The sequence below is a fragment of the Protopterus annectens genome, chromosome 7.part0 (assembly GCF_019279795.1).
Source record: "Protopterus annectens isolate FY-2018-M chromosome 7.part0, PAN1.0, whole genome shotgun sequence".
Classification (NCBI taxonomy): Eukaryota; Metazoa; Chordata; order Ceratodontiformes; family Protopteridae; genus Protopterus; species Protopterus annectens.
In genome coordinates, this window is record NC_056739.1 from 106,773,230 (window position 1) to 106,791,126 (window position 17,897).

The 17,897-nt window shown below is 42.5% G+C and overlaps 1 protein-coding gene across 1 annotated transcript in view; it reads right to left on the reverse strand.

Annotated features, from left to right (window-relative positions):
- LOC122806265 (mitogen-activated protein kinase 13-like) overlaps positions 1 to 17,897 on the reverse strand; it is a 713,780-nt gene that overhangs the window by 515,878 nt on the left and 180,005 nt on the right. The window contains exon 3 of the mRNA XM_044076536.1: positions 12,260 to 12,318. Coding sequence (XP_043932471.1) covers positions 12,260 to 12,318 — 59 coding nt within the window. The remainder of the gene's footprint in view (positions 1 to 12,259; positions 12,319 to 17,897) is intronic.

The following is a 17,897-nucleotide window of genomic DNA, read 5'->3' on the forward strand; positions in this document are numbered from 1 at the left end:
CCCTTAGACTGGTAATCGAAGAAGGATATGCCCATCCTTTGCAGGCCAATTTCTGCTAAACTTAGGGGCTGCACTTGTAAAAATTCCTTAACTGTCTGCATGGACTTAGCTTTGTCTTCCATTTTCTTCAAAACTGACTCCACAGGAGAACCAAAAGAACTTCAGAGTGGAGGGGAGGATCCAAAATTCGAGCTTTAACATGCTCTGACAAAGTCTGATCCTTAAGCCAGGCGTGCCTACGAATAACTGAACCAGTGGCCGCCACCCTGGAAGAAGCCTGAAGAGCATCAAAGCCACACTGCAAGGAATGCTTACCTACCTGATCAGAGGCATGAACTAAATCCTGCAATTCCTTACACTCTATACCCTCAGCTAAAGCATCTACCTTAGATTTCAACTGACTTAACAGAAAATTCTGGTACTTCAGCATATGAAACTGGCAATTCAAAGCCCTCATAGCTAGTGTGGAGGAGGTATACACTTTTTTACCCCACCTATCCAAAGCTCTAGAATCTTTATCCAGAGGAACTGGATTCTTTACTACAGAAGCCCCGACACCCTTAGGTCCCTGGCTAATAGTTTCTGGGTCAGCTCTAGGACTCTTATATAAATATTTATGAGCCTCTGGAACTCTGTAGTATCTGTCTGGCTTGACAGGGGCCGGAGGTAAAGAATCAGGATTAAGGGAAGCCTCAGAAAAAACATCCTGAACAACATCCAAAACAGGGGAATGGCCAAGGGCCTATGCTGTGGTAAAAATTCCTAAGCCTCTTACGAGAATCGGAGAAATCCTGACCTTCCCACTTAAAATGCTCCCTCATGGAATGCAGGGTTTCAGAAAAAGAAAAATCCTCTGAGGAGAAGCAGAAGGACAGGAGTCCTCTGCATCCGAATCAGAATAGGGAGGAAAATCCTGAATGTCCTCAGCTGAAGACTCAGAGTAATCTGAGGAATGCTCCAAACCCTCCACCTCTGTCTCCACCCTAGGTCTCTTATCTGGAGGGGGCATAGAACCTCTGATTAAAGTAATCAAATCCTCTGCCATTTTTAGCATATGTTTTCTAGGAACAGAACCTGCAGAACTAGGGCTGACGCCTGTGCCAGAAAGACCAGGCCTAGCTTTAGAAGGCGCTTTAGTGACAGAAGTAGAAGGCCTAACAACCTTATGTAAAGAAGGAACTACAGAAACTAGAGAGGCCCCCTCGGCCTGACCTGACTCCTGAGAGGCCAATTCCTGTAATATTAAAGGCTCCCCCTGAGACTCAGCTGAAACCTCGGCTGGATCCACTGATTCCACCGTAGTTTCCAAAGAACGCAACGGACGACTCATCCTGCTTAGACTTTAACGATTTATCTTTTCGCTTCTTAGCGGTAGCGGGCGTCGGAGGATCCGACGGCATGTTGTAGTTGCACCGCTTACCAAAAACAAGTCTAGCACAATTTAACCTGCGTTTAATGGTGCGCTTATTAAATCTAGCGCAAAAGCGACACCCGACTACGTCGTGCTCAGGCCCCAAGCAAGGAATACAGAGAGAGTGGTAGTCCCTATGAGGTATCTGTTTCCCACAAGAAATACAATTATTAACTTTTTCTGACATCCGGATTTAACTGAGGCAAGAAAAGACAAAAATATTCCCCAACGGGGTACTTAGCCCAACTTGGTCTTCGGTCTGAAACTCAGAATACGAAAATTTCAGGACGCCGAATGGCACTTGCAAACGCTGCTTCTGCTTCGGACCATGCGGCAAGAAAGACTGAGGATATGGCGTCTGTCATGCGCTTTAGTACCACTGCGTACTGACGTCAGATCTGAGCGACTATGACCGACGCCAGCCTAACACTTTGGTATTCGGGCCGACCGAGGACAGCGGACTACCCACAGGTTATGACTGCAGCAATGTGAGACGAAGAACATCCCTATTACCCAAAGTGTCAACTGAAGAGTGGACAGATGAGGGTGAAGGAGAAACCTCTTGTTTTGTGTGAGATGATCTATTCAGTGAGGTAACTTGTGATAATCATCCCTGGCCAAATAAAAAAGACAGTGGAACAACTGCTGTCTGGTTCAAAAAGGGAGTCACCAACAAGATGTTTGGAAAGTCCTGATTTAACTTGTGCAGGACCCTTGGAAGAAGAGGAAGAGGGAACACAAAGGAACATCCCCTTCCACAAAAAAGACGTAGCATTCACCCTCCAAGCCAAAGGAGTTGGGGTTCTAGAACAGAAGCATGGATGTTGTCTGTTTAGAAAGAAGGCAAAGAGATCCACTTGAGGGATACCCCACTGAAGAACTATGTCATGAAATACCTCTCTGTAGAGTATCCATTCGTGATAGTGTCCTGGACCTGCTCAGAGAGTCTGCCACCAAGTTTTGTCAGACTGAAGGAATTTAAACTGTCTGCAGAGAAACCTGCATTTGAATAGCTAGATCCCAGGCCTGAAGGGGTAGCCTACAAAAAAAGATAAGACCTTGTGCCCCACTGCTTACTGATGTACCACATGAATGTGGTCTTTTCTGTACAGACCCTTAAAGGGCAGGCCTGGGGAGAAAACAAAGTGGAAAACCTGGAGACAAAAATTAATTACCCGCATCTCTTTGCTTTTGATGTGATCCAGTAGCTGATAAGTAGGCCAGAGACTCTGAACCCTCATACTGCCCAAAGCAGCCTCCCACCCTAATTTGAAGCGTCTGTAAAAAGCTCCTAAAATGGAGCAGGAGGCTGAAAAGGGATGCCTGAATTGAGAAATATATGTTGAAACCACCATTGAAGCTCGAATTTTAGACAAGGAAGGAAGGGAACTGGAAACCCCAGCGGGTGGCAATGCTGAAGCCACACTGAGCCCAAGTACCAATGAAACTTCCTCATGCGAAGTCTGGCAAAAGACAGCATGGGTATGGTCGAGGCCATGATCCTTAGAGCACTCAAATTCCTTGGCAGGCGTGAGACACAGAGGAAGCAATGACTGGAAATAGCTTGTTAAAGACAGAGTACCTTGGGAGCAGGTACAGATAACAGGACTGGAACAACTTGAATCCTGCATCCTAGGAAGACATGATCCTTAGAGAGGGACAGGGGAGATTTCTGGAGATTGATGCTGAAACCCAGACTGTGCAGCAGCAGCCAAGTAAAGTGCAGGACCAACAGGCACATGGAAGGAGAGGGAGCCTGTAGGAGCAGATCATCCAGATAACTATTTGCACTCCTTGAAACATGAAGCAAACTATGACTGCAGCTAGGCACTTGGTGAATACTCTTGGAGCTGTGGAAAGAGCAAAGGGCAAAGCACAGAACTGAAAATGAGAAGAAGAAACAGAGAAACAAATACTTCCTGAATACAGGGTGAATGGGAATATGAAGATAAGCGTCCTTCAAATTCAGGGAAGCTAGGAAGACTTGAGAAAGCAAGAGCTGAAACATTATTTATAGATTATTTGTAATTTACTGCTTTGTCTCATCTAACTAACTTAAGTTTCAGCTATTGAATTAGCATTCACATAAGCAACCAAGCAGAGTCTTGCAAAACGCTATTATATCAGAGGAAATATTTGTTTAGCACTTGAAATGAACAACTTGTGCACCCAGCTAATCTGCTGAGATACTTGAGAAGCCTTTGAAGAGAATCGCTCAATAACCAAGTTTGAATTTTCGGATTTTTGATGTCCTAGTGGCAATAAGTACATTTTACATAGTTACTCAACATTCAACAAGCACATATATGGGATGTGGAGGGAAAGACTGCAATAGAAAGCACATAAACACACACAATCAAGTGTGGGTGGGACTTCACTGAGTGGTCTGTTTGCAGTTTGGTGAGAACTTCTCAGGGCCTTTGTGTAGCTTAGCTGTCTGTTGCATCAAGATGCTGTAGGTTCTTTCCAGGGCATTTAGTAAGAAAATACTCCCGCAAGTGTACTTAAACCCAAAGTCTGGGTTAATGCTACACTGCAGGAAGCAGCTTGGGATAAATGCCAGTCTTTTGCTGCTGGTGAAAGAATGAGTGAAGGATCATAGATTCCTAGCTGTAAGCAGCTGTGTTGAGACCAGCATTATCTCCACTACCAGACTGATAGCACCTCCAGCTCTCTTAAGGCATTACTCCCTTTAGCCAATATCATTAAGCATATAGAACCATTGATTTGCACTTTCCAAATATATCTTTAGCCAGCTTGCTTGAAATAGGCATCCTGAGACAATGTAGCCATTATCTCATGTTTAATAGTCACCTACTGATTAAAGAAACTAACTTAACTGTGTGAGAGATGCAGTTTTTTTAAAGCTAACAGAGGTAAGCCTCTCACATGAAGATGCTACAAATAACAAGCAGTTTGGCAGTACAACACCAAACTAAATCTAACACATACAGATCAGACCACACATAGATGTACATACTATGAGGTCCATAACCTACCTAAACCACAAAGGTCTCCCAAATGCTACTTAAGAAACAAATACCCTCAGCAACCTCACAAACATACAACACAGGCATCCACCTTATAACATATCTAAGAGTTAGTGTCTCATTTCAAAAGCCCATAAGACAAGCTTCTACAAAGGAGGGACAACATGTACATGTTCTCCCCATCTTTGGGTTATTTGTACTAAAACTATAAGGGCTACAAACTTCATAGGAATGCATGGCTAGGTTTCTAACTATCCTTATGGATCAACATCTTAGTAAATGGTTCTTAACATATGAACCTAATAGCAATACAGTTGACCACAAACCACTGGCTATGCCATCAACTGGACTCCCATAAAAAAAATCACATGCCATCTCTAATCACTCCTACTGCACTGTAGCTTCAATAAACAAAAACTACCTGCATTTACAGCTTTTCCCCATCTGAACAAAGCATGAACAAAAACAAAAACATGTATTGACTTGGGAGGGGGTCTACCCACCACACCACTTTACTTATAAGTTATATACACTAACTCCATTTCCATGCAACTGTGATTAAATGGCAGACTCTGGGGGTTGGACTACAACAAAAATCAACTACATTTACATTCAAAAGCATGTCATAGCTAAAACAAAATTTGTCAGCAATATAATCATAGGAAAAATATATAAATCTAGTAAGATTAGACCAGGAGTCTTTTGCCCTCGCTCAAAAACTCTGCTCATATACTCTTGATTCCCATAATGCACATTTATTGTCTAGATTTGCACGACAAATAATAACAATATTACAGCAATTCAAAATATTTGCTGTATAAGAAAAGAATTATCGTGCATGTTACAATATAAAAATCAAAGCTGCTAGGGTGAAAAGTAATGTTAACAGTATACTTACTTTAATTCTTGAACCTTCACTCTGTTCTTTTCTTCTTTTTTCTTCTTCTTTCTTCTGTTCTTCTTTCTTCTGTTCTTCCTTCATTCTCTCTCTAGCACACCCAAAATCCCATCCGGTTCAATCCAATGGCAAAGCAAAAAAAAAATTTTTAATAAAGGTAAAATACCGTCAATCCAGAAACTAGCCGACAACTGACTGACTGATTCTCGCTCTTTTCCCAGCACATAAAGCCCGGGAAGAGAGCGACAACCAATCAGCAGCATTTAGGCTTTAGCCCAGCAGGCATGTCATGACTGACGTGCCTGCGGACGTCGCAGTCCGAGTCCCTTCCAAGTCTATGCGGTTTGGAACCGCTGCCGCATAGACTTCTGGGCATCACAATGATGCCTTAATTGCTCCTCTGGGCTGCAATGTAAATAAATTAAAAAAAAAAAGCAGTTTACAACCGCGATTAGGTGCAATGCATGCGTACTTCGAACGGACTCAAAATTTAAAGTAAAAAAATATATATATTTTTTTTTTACATTAAATTAAAAACATGTAAACAATACCAAAAACAACTGAGGGGGCTGCAGTCCGATGCCACGAGCCGCCCCTGATAACATCAATGAATGAGTATTTGGCATCTACTTTTCTGAGGTAAAAGTCCCAAAGGGCTCTGACTGACTTAGTTTGCAGATGACTGCAAGCTAGGAGCAGTCAATTAATCCCCAAATGACTTAGCCATCCTGTAGTAAGGTTTGTCTCAAATAAATAACTGGGGTCAAAATCATGGTTTTAAACCAAATGCCAAAAATACATTACTATATCCTTTGAGAAGTCGTCTACCCCAGGGAACTACCACATTGTCAAAACACCCCTAAGAGTTGACTCAGTTGTTTGGGATTTGGAAAGTCATGTAGACAGTGATCTAACTTTTGACCAACATGTGTCCATCGTCGTAAGAAAGTCCTTCTATTCTGCAAAGCTTATAAATAAAGGGATTGTGTCTGGATATAGGGATGTCATTGCCCCCCTTTACTCATTATGCCAGTCATTGTATATAATGCCCCCTTTGGCATGCACCTTTAACATTCCTATAAGAAAAGTGCAGTCCGGGTCTGAACTGTCTGCAAACAGCTACAGCTAACTTTGAACCTAACACCACTCTTAAGTATTCAACTCCGGTACCACCTTTAACATTCCTATAAGAAAAGTGCAGTCTGGGTCTGAACTGTCTGCAAACAGCTACAGCTAACTTTGAGTATGTGTCTAACTGTTTGAGCCAATCTTCATTTTCCCCTGGAGAGCACTGTGCTTTGGCCTACCCTACAGAACACACCACTGTACTAACCTGAAAAAGCTTGGATGGATAGAATTCCCACACCTTCTTCACCAGTCCCAACTCATAGAGGCCTTCAAAATCCTTAAACAACCTGAGAATACCCTAGCACTAAAAAACTTAATGACTCCCTACTCCAATTTAAGCTGCCTTCGCTCAGCAAACAGACTCCTTGTCCAAACAACTAAATCTCTCAACCTAGGTGGTGATGCGCTATTTGCCAACACCACTGGTAAAATATGGAACTCTCTCCCAAATAACATCACGCTTGCAACTTCTAAGTCAATTCAAAAATAGTCTAAAACTCCACTTCAAGTCACACTGGCTATGTCCTTGCTCAAACCCAGACTAGCTCTGTGCCATTAACTAAAACATAAACAACTAGCTAAGATGATAAGTACTTTGTATACTGTGATAAAGAAATATGTATCCTGTCTAACTCTATGTCATTATACTGCCTACCGTCCTTGCTAATATGTTATTAATGTTACATTTGTAGTAATCTCAGAAATAGTAATGGCAGTCTTGTACTTGTATGTAAATAGCCTATGTTTTTGTTAAGTTCTTTCAGCTCATTTACTGTACCTAATTATCAATGTAACTCTGCTGGAGCTTTTCTCCCCGGGCCTCCGCTGAAAAAGGACATGTATCCAGTCGGACTATCCCAGTTAACAAATGTAAAATAAATAAATAATAAAATCTGTCCAGACACGTGCAACAACTGGAACATCCACACAGATACCTTACCAAAAGGATACAAGGCCTGAACAACATGTCCTACATGGACCGACTTAAAAGTCCTGTCACTATACTCAATATGGGAGTACAAACAAAATTTACTAGACACCTACATAATGTTCAAGATCATAACTATTCTGACAGACTTCAAACTTGGACTTGCTTTCCATTCACGACCACTTTATAAAAGAGGCAGATTATACTCATGGTTCAAAGTTTACACAAGTAGAACTTAAGAATCTTGCTGGATTTGGAGTTAACACATTCAAAAATATCGTTAAGTGATAGTAATCTTTGTAACCATCTTGTTTCTTTGTAGAACTATTAAAACATTTTAGATTTGTTTCTTACAATATTGCTTGTTTATGGAATAACTTCCATTTCATATACATAGTTCCAATCTGCAAATGTGGAATTTGTGTCCTAACATTGCCACTGGTCAGAACACAGCTATGCATCGAGCTATGAACTATAAGGTCTCTCACCAGCTTATGTTTGTGATGCCTCTTTTTGAATGCCATGATCCCTCAAGTTTTTTAACTGTCTTTTCACAAAGGTTTCCAATAAGCATGTCATCTGAAATTATGGTTAAGCCATCAAATATTATAAAGCTTTACAGTGTTTTTTTTATGCTCCCCCCAATCAAACACTGACCTACCCCCCCATTCCCCCACTGGCCAGCAGGCATTTTCTTTCTACCAACTGACTGACTATATTGAAAGCAAAAGCTGATCACCAGAAAGCCATCAGCTGGTGGAGAGTTTTTACTTCCTAAACTCTCCAATCTGTAGCCACACATGGCATATCCGTCCAAACAAGGCCTACGGAAATGGCATAGGGGCAGATGTCCACACATGATCCACCTACAGAGCAATGTACTGCTCAGCAGGACCAATGTGTTGCTGTGAAGGTAAGCTGCTGATGATCAAAGATGCATACAAGAGTGAGACCTCAATGCAGCTTTTCTGCATTATTATTCATTCCAACATCCACCAGCCAGCTCCTCCAGCACCTGGTCCAAAAACTGAACCCAGATCATGTGCAGCACAAACAGAGCTTAATCCTTCTGTGCGCAGGCATGGCTCTGCCCCTCTGTGGGATGGAGCCAGGGCTCCACCCCTCTGTGCTATGGAGCCAGGGCACAGGCAGGGCTCCGCCCCTCTGCTACGGAGCCAGGGCACAGGCAGGGCTCCGCCCCTTTGTGCTATGGAGCCAGGGCACAGGCAGGGCTCCGCCCCTCTGTGCTATGGAGCCAGGGCACAGGCAGGGCTCCGCCCCTCTGTGCTATGGAGCCAGGGCACAGGCAGGGCTCCGCCCCTCTGTGCTATGGAGCCAGGGCACAGGCAGGGCTCCGCCCCTCTGTGCTATGGAGGCAGGGCACAGGCAGGGCTCCGCCCCCCTGTGCTATGGAGGCAGGGCCCCACCCTTCTGTGCTTTGGAGCCAGGGCACAGGCAGGGCTCTACCCTTCTGTGCTATGGAGCCTGGCCACAATCAAGGCTCTATCTCTCTGTGCCAAGGAACAGAGGTACAGTCTGTACTCCATAACATGGAACTAGGATACAGTCAGGACTCCATCCTTCCGTGACATGGAGCCAGTGCACAATCTGTGCTCCAACACTCTTTGCCAAAGAACTGGGGTACAGTATGTGCTCCACCACTCTGCCAAGGGGCTGGGGCTCAGTCTGGGCTCAATCAATCTGTGCCACAGAGCTGGGGCTCAGTCTGGCACCTTTACCTCTGTGCCACAGAGCTGGGGCTCAGTCTGGGCTCCAGCACTCTGTGCCTTAGAGCTGGGGCTCAGTCTGGGCAACATCATTCTGTGCCACAGAGCTGGGGTGCCCCCATGGCTCCATACCCCTGGACCATAAAGCTGAAGCACAGTTAGGGTTCCACTGTTCTGTGCCACAGAGCTGAAGCACAGTCAAGGCTCCGACCCTCTGTACAGAACCAGACTAATTTCACCTGTTCCTGACTTTCAACATCTCTAGATTACAGGTGTACTGTGTAGTTTCACGTAGTGCATAGCACTGTGAACCAGGTGATTAGGCCACCTTTATAGTTCTGATTTCTAGTTTATGACCCTGTTTATCTACGGAAACTTCTTTTTGAATTTATGTTCAAGCAACTGTATATATTTGTTATATAATATCTTGTTTAATTTGTTTGTCAGTATTCTAACCACTGTATGCTGCATCATTTGTAAAACTCTGATTTTACTCCTTTTATATGTTCTATGCTGCTTGTACAAAATAGCTATGTTTATATAATTTTTTATTATTTTTTTTTTATAATTTTTTATTGTGTTATCTGGAGCTTTTCTCCCCAGGCCTCTGCTGAGAACGGTCGCCTTGTGTCTAGTCAGACTAACCCGATAAACAAATGGAAAATGAAATATGCCAATGAGTCAGTCTGAAAGTCAAGCAGTTCTTAGAATTCATCCTGTGCATGCCTTCTACATCTACTCTGTGTATGTCAGTGTCACTGTCAGTGAGATCTACTTTCCCTCCACAGCTCCTAGGTTTCATTAGTAGCCTAAACAATCCACACATTGCCCCAGTAATGACCCTTATAACACACCATGCCTCATTTTTCCCCGCAATGTAGAAGATATGTTTTGTCATTAGTACTAACCCTACAGCATACTGATTACAAAAGTACCACCAAGATATCCATAGGAAGGCTTTCCAACTTCTGAGTTAACAGCCTGTGTGCGCACAGTGCCAAAAGCCTAACTAAAGTTTACATAAGTTGAACTTACACAGCCTTACCCTAGTTCACGATTCACTTAGCATGAACCACCTACTATGATTCTGTCAAGCCTAGAATCATGCAGCCCACTGGCTTCTAGACAATGACCAAGTTTGTGGTTGAGACAGGGGGATTTCATCTATTTCCTTACTGCAGAGGATGCACCAAGTAGTGTGCAGTTTACCCATCTTGGTCCTGCCCCCATTCTTGGAATTGGACTAGCACCTGCTTTCATGAAAACTTCAGAGAACCTTCCATCTTCCAGGGACAGTTAAAAAAGATCAGCAATATTTTGATTAGTGCCAGATCCAATAACATACTGGGCTAAAGTCCTAACTACAACCCAGGCAACAAGAGCTCAATTAGTGATTTAAGTGTCTGTTGTTGCTTGTGTGGACAGGACGGGCATGACTGTCCAGGGGGAGCAGCCAATGTCACAATCTATCAGATGAGGTGTAGAGACACAGGACAGCCCGGGCTGGGCAGTAGGTCACAAAGGCACATATGTGGCAGCTTTCATTGATGGTGCATGGGGATGTGTACTACCTTGGAGGAAAGCATAGTGTGTCACCAAGATAAGGCAGGTGACACATCCCCTGCCTAGGGAAGGGGTTAGAGTCTATATTATACACCTTCACTGCCAGGATGCCAGTGAGAGTACAAACCACATGGTATGACTGCCTGAATGATGGACCTTCCAGATGCTCTTATCCCCATGCTGGGGATGTGCAATACTTGGAATGAACAAGCTTTACTCTGATCAAAGGAACACAAATGGTTGTCAGAAATAGAGTCAAAATGTATATATAAAAAAAATGTTTTATTAGTTCACTTCCTGGTTCCTTCTGAACACATGCAAATGGCAGCTGGTTTCATCAGATTATCGGTAACCCCTTCCTTTGTGGAGTCTGTCTATTTTGGCAGGTTGTGGTCAGATCCAAAGAGGGTTAAAAACTTGCAACAATATTAACCATTTCTCTAACAAGTACAGGCACTTCAAAAGCTCATTTCAGTATGACAGCTGCACATTTTTTCCGGATGCTTTTTCCCTTTGTGTTGGCCAACCAAAGCCTCCTCCAATCCTTCCCCCATACTATGGATATACCCAGTACACTACCGAGTGAGTAGCCTGCAAGGTCATTAATTCAGGCAGCCATGATGGCTCTTTGTGCCATTCACAGGTCCAGTCCTCACCTTCAGATAAGCTCAGGACGCGTCTACATTGCATAATCAAACTTTTAAAAGTTCGAACGTCATATGGTCGACACCATATGATCGAACTTTTAAAAGTTTGAAAATGTAATAAAAAAATAAATAAACCAAAGAAAAAACTTACCTGAATGGTTTAAGTAGGGGGGCAAGCCCCCCATGGGGGGAGGTGGGGCAGCTCCCCCCACTCGCCCGCTTTTTAAATATAGCAACTCCGAGATTGTACTACAGTGCAGAAAAGGGAAATCTTCCTATTCCGCACTGTACGGAGATTTCCATTGAAACATTCAAACTTTTAAAAAGTTCGATCATATGATGTCGATCACATAACATTCTAACTTTTAAGAGTTCGACAATGTGATATAGACTCACTTAGGACCATATGCCTTCTTGTCTAGCTTGCCCACAGGATAGAAACTAATGGCCTTGCCTCTACAAGCTGCATATCATCCTGACTAGGAACGGTGGGGTGTTTCTGCTATGACCCTAAGCCTGTTTGGTGGCTGAACTAGCACTCACTTCACCAGCGAATATCCTACATACTCCTCATGACACAAAATGCTCTTCCACACCCACTTCTGAAGAGCTACCAAAACTGGTATGGATTGCCACGCTTATGTCCCTGTCATATAGCCAACTTCTTACATTTAAGCTTCTGTTTTTATGGTATCCAATGGACAAGCAAGGCCACCATCCTCTCACCCCACAGTGAGTGAAGCATCAATGCTACTCATTCTCACATTCTTCTATGTGCCTCATCCAGTGCCCAAGCCACTGGTCAAACATACAGAGTTAAGGCCTTATCTATACCATAGAGTCAGGGTTTCCTCTGTGCAGACTGTGGCGTGCATAATCAAGCCTGGAGGTCACAAAAGCACATAAAACCACACATGCACAGGCAGACACACAGAGAGGCACACAGACAGAGAAAACAAAAACTTACAAATCCTGGAAATGATCAATTGAGATGGCAGGGGTGAATACATCCAGCAATCCGATTACCTGTGGAAGCAGAGAAGAAATTCAAAAAAAAACTTAGACTAGAGAACAACTCTAAAATGACAGTTACCATTTACAAAGCAAGTGCAGATATTTTAATAGAACAGTCACAATATTATCTGTAAATCAAGGTAAACACAGTACACTCTGAAAAATGACTTCTAAAGTGTAATCCAATGTGTAACAGATATAGCTGTTTGAAATGAGACAACATAAGCAACTCTATCTAAACTTCTCTGAATCTTTACAACTACTCAGAGATTCCTTCCTGAAGGGATTACCAAACCATTTTACATAGGGGCTACTGGAGATATTAATCGAGTAAGGCTGTATGTAAAGGTGATGAAGAAGTCTGTTTGATCCGATTGATCCCACCCAGGTCAAGACGGAATTCTACGAACTATGCTCGCAACACTATATGGCTGGACCTCCACAGTTCTAGTGGTGCCACTGCTGGTAATACTACCAGAAAACCCATAAAATAAAATGTACAACATATATGGCCAACGCTGTCATAATCTGTCAATCTGGCATGAGGGCAGAATCGGAGCTCCATTCTTGTGTGCGATGGAGCCAGGGCACAGCTAGAGCCAAAGTCTTCTGTGCGATGGAGCCAGGGCACTGCTAGAGCTCCAGCCTTCTGTGTGATGGAGACAGGGCACAGCTAGAGCTCCAGCCTTCTGTGTGATGGAGACAGGGCACAGCTAGAGCTCCAGCCTTCTGTGCGATGGAGCCAGGGCTGTTAAGCTGTTTTAAATGCTTAAAATTACTGAACAGTGCCAGGGATAAGAGTTACCAGTTGTACACTAGTAAATAAAGAATAAAGAGGGTATAATTTATTACTACAAGGTTCTTCATCCCTTTCCCTCTAAACATAGTAAGCAGACAATATTTCCTTAGAGGAAGAGGCTTGCTTATCTGGTATTACAATCAATATTTTTGACAAATTAGCCATGGCATGCCTCTAAAATGTACAGATTTTCACAGACTGTCCATATTCTTTGTCTCATATTTAGGTCTGTTTCTTATAAAATTGCGTTTTTTTTTCTGGCAAATCATCGAGGGGTGAAATGAGGAAATAATGACAGACATCTGGATTTCTGACTTCATACCCTTCAAAAAATTCATGCCAATGCAAACCTGTTATTCTATGAATTTTCTAAGATTAAGAGGTGTCCTATTTTGGGGCCTTTGTCCCCTCATAACTGATAGCTTTGTCCAGATTTCTTGCTCTAAGTGGTTGACAGGTATGTACCATGGCATATGCCTTTGGTACATTCTATACAATTCCAGGGTCTGACATGAGTAAATAAGCTACCAGTATCTACCAAGTGACTTAATATGTGACCTGTCAGCTAAAGTTACTCTATCACTATTTTACATTTCTTTGTTTCTAATTTTTAATTTTGTTTCCTGAAGGTTTAAAAGTAAGTTCCGGGTTAGGGCCAGTTAGCAGGCTGAGTTGCATTCATTTAAGTGCAGAATTATTAAGTTTATATGAATTGTGGGAGGAGCTGAGAAGTAGCATTTTTTTATTTAAAGGTAAGCAGATATAAACATAGTTTAATCTGTGACTGCTAAAGGTGGTCTGTCATTATTTTGGATTTCTAGGTTTAGAGTTTGCACACTCAGTCTGTTTCCTGTCACTTGCTCTTATTTTAATGCAGTTTGTTTGCATTAAATTTGTTGTTTTAATCAGAGGTATAGCTAGCTGTTTTTGCACCCAATGTCATCCAAGTGGTGCCTCTCAAAAACCTCCTTTCTTCTTTTAAATTGTAGCAAGCAGTTGCTATAGTTTATACCACACATGGAGCGCTACAGCAAGCGGTTTTGACTGCAAATGCAATACTAACATTTACTTCTAAATTTCAGTATGAACTGAACTTAACAGTGATAGGGGATGTCATCATGCAGTTCCTAACAGTATGCACCTGGAGCAGCTGCCCCTTCACCTCACCCCAGCTATGCCACTGGTTTTAATTGAGAAAGCCCTCCTCCTAGATGGGTAAACCTTCAGTTACCCTCTTTTTCGCCAGGTTTCATCCCACTTGGTGCATACTGCAATACCTACAGCATTAACTCATTATTATAAGAGATCTGGGAACACAGGCTGACTGCAACCTCTCTTTTGACCACCACATTGCCACTGCGGTCAGAAAGTCCTATGTGGCACATCTCATTACTAAGGGTTTTGCATCCAGGAAAAAAGAGGACATTGTCTCCCTCAGGCCAATCACGGAGTACAATGCCCCATTTGGCATGAACCTCACTAAACACCTGCAACAACTGGAGAGGCTGCAAAAGTACCTAACAAAGAGGATCCTAGGTCTTAAAAATTTGTCCTATATGGACAGACTAAATAAACTCCAACTATTCTCTGTCTCATATCACCTACTTAGAGGCAATCTCTGCTTGACTTACAAAGCCATGTCTGACCAGCCCTGTCAGAAATGCTACATCTAAAGAAATCCCAATTCCTCAGCACCACATGCTTCAGAGACCTCAACCTCATTACCACAATCAACAGAACATGCTGGAGGGACAGGTTCATAACCCAGAGACTGCCCATGCTATGGAATAGACTTCCTCTACATGTCAAGCAGAGCACCTCACTGGCCCTCTTCAAGAGAAATCTTGATGAGTGGATGGGAAATAGAAAATTCACCCCATGGATCACTCCAGTGGCTTTACTCGACAGAGGCACTGGGAACTAAGGTCGGGTGGCACAATGCCACGGTAATCTTATGGGCTAGGCTTGTAAAGGCTCCAGGGCCATTAGCCTCATACACACCTATGAACCTATGTGCATATTGTAACCAAATAGTTATTCACCCAAGACCTGTAAACAGGAGGCAGAGCATAAGGATTTCATGGCACTTATTTGATTTGGATGCATAGGATCATAGGAGGTTACTAGGCTCCTGATCCAGAGTTTATTTCAGTCCTAGCCATACCATCCCACTGTAATACCATAGATACTCTAGTCAGTTCCCAGGACAGCATTTAATAATGACTGCCCATGTCCAGGAGGGTTGTGGGCACTATCCCCAGTAAGAATTCACAGTGCCCCATCCACTCATCCAGGTTCCTTTTGAACAGTGTCCTAGAGGTGCTCTGTTTCACATGAATTGGCAGCATATTCCAAAGGTGTGGAAGCCGCTGTGAGACAAATCTGCTCCTCCAGCAAGTCCTATTCAAGCCACAGGTCATATTTAGGTCCCTGAAATGGGTAGCTCTAGTCCTGTTTGATTTACGGATGTGCAGCAAATTCATTAGGTTTGTGTCAGAGATTGCTCTGTAAGCCAGGGATAAGTCTCCCCTAAGAAGTCTATATGATACTGCGTACAGCAACAGGGACTTTAGTCAGTCTGTGTATGGCACGTGCTGGAGTCCTTTGATCTTCTTAGTTAGAAACTTCTGATGTCTCTCCAATTGCTGTAGGTGATTTGTATGGCACATGCCAAAATGGGCATTACAGTGAATTAGGGACATTAGTGACGGGTATAAAGGGATTATAACCTCCTTTGCTGTAGAGGCGATGCTTTTGCTAATCAAGTGTGCTATGTAGAAAGCCTTCCTTACTACAGTAAACACATGATGGTCAAAGTTAAGGTCGCAATGTACTTGTGATGCCAGATCTCTTACCACTTCATAGGTACATAGGGTATTGTTGTTAATTTGATAGTGTGAAGAGATTTTGTTTTTACCAAAAGGAATGATGATGCATTTCTTTGCATTCTGTTTGAGACCATGACTAACACACTAGTGGTCTGCATAAAACCCTCGTGAAGTATACTGGCATAATTTGGGGATTCAATAATTGCACTCACTTTGCAGTTGTCTGCAAACTTGGTCAGCCACAGCCCCTTAGTTTTGGCCTAAACGTCTGAGAAGTATATACCAAACAGTAGGGGGCCCAGCACTGACTCTTGTGGCACTCCGGTGGTGACAGGTCTGCTGGTTGATGTGGAGTCACCCACTATGACAGTGTGGGATAAGTGTGTGAGCCAGTTGGCAACCCATCTTACGACAGAAGGGTTTACATTCAGTTTGCTAAATTTATTGGTAATGTCAGAGTGTGGAATTGTGTCAAAGACCTTTGCCAAATCTAGGAATGTGTCTGCACAGATTTGCCCTCGTCAATGGCCCTGGTCACATTTTCGAAGAAATCCACCAGGTTTAACAGGTAGGATCTGCCCAAATTAGGTCAGATCCAGGGTTTGGAGGTCACCTGTGCCTATTTATGAGGTCCACGATGATATGTTCCATGGCTTTACAGATGAGGCTGGTTAGACTTATGGGTCAATAATTCTCTGGGTCTGTTGCCAAGCATAAGAAGAGGACTTAGAAATGGCAAGAATGAAAGAGCAGGACTGTTTTGTTCATGGGTACGATTTTTTTTTTTTTGAAAATTTTTAAATATAGACAGGGTAAGATGAGAATAAGAAAGGGGGACTTCTGGTATGGTGACTCACATCTAAACAGCTAAAAATAGCTCACCTGATCCGAGATTTCTCAAAATATTGCAAAATGCCAGTGAAATTCATATTAAAATTGTATTTGTTGGTAGAGGAAGCTTTTGCATGCATAAAGAGCAAAGGCAAAAAGAACAGGCAAGAAAAACTTTTAAAAAACTGGAAAGAAGCTATGTATGTAGGTGGAGAAACTGCATGACAACTCCATGGCAATGGAGGTAGACAGGCTGCAATCGGATGAAAAAGCAGATTACCAATTAACCATGGATGAAAAAATTAATAGATTGCATTAAGTGTTTAAGGTAAGTGGGACTTTAAAAGAGTAAGAAGTACATAAAAATAACAATAGAAAATAAGAAATAGTGCAAGCAGTGACAAAAAAATTAAATGATATAGTACTGCTACAAAAGGAAATTTAGAAATGAAAGGAAGGTTGTTCAAGTAGGAGATAATGCAAGAAGAGATGAGAATGAAGCCGGATGAACTAGAAGATAGTTTCTGAAGGCATACCCCCATACTTGTAAAAATGTTTCTTATCCAAAAAAGACCTGCTGCCTGACAACAACTACCTACTTGTTTCATGGGGAAGACATGATCAAAGTAAAAAATGAGCAGCAAACAAGAAACAAGCTCAAGATAAATTACTGAAAGGATTACTGCACAGGTTATGGACCACACATGATGGACTGACATTCTGTTTAGTTTACGGGTAAAGCCTGCAAAGATAACAGCAAGTCTCCAACAAATGTAATGAGCTTCTGAAAATACTGTAATCATGTCCTTTATTACAAATACTGTCATATGCATTTCAATACCCAAGCCTTATACGTTATCTAGTTATGTACATATTCTCTGCATGGCAATAAGAAAAAGGCTTACAATGTTGGCAATTCTTTAACGGTATGCTTATTAAAGCTTACTTGCGTCTTACAATCTCCGACAAGCTTGCCTGATCATCATTAAAGCATTGCTACTTAAACAAAGAGCAACAGGGCACTGCGACAACATGCATTTTCTGAACAATAAGAAGCATAAATCAACAGTATAAAAATATGACAGAAAACCAGAACATTCTGCAAAACCAAGGACAGATGAAAAGCCACTGTC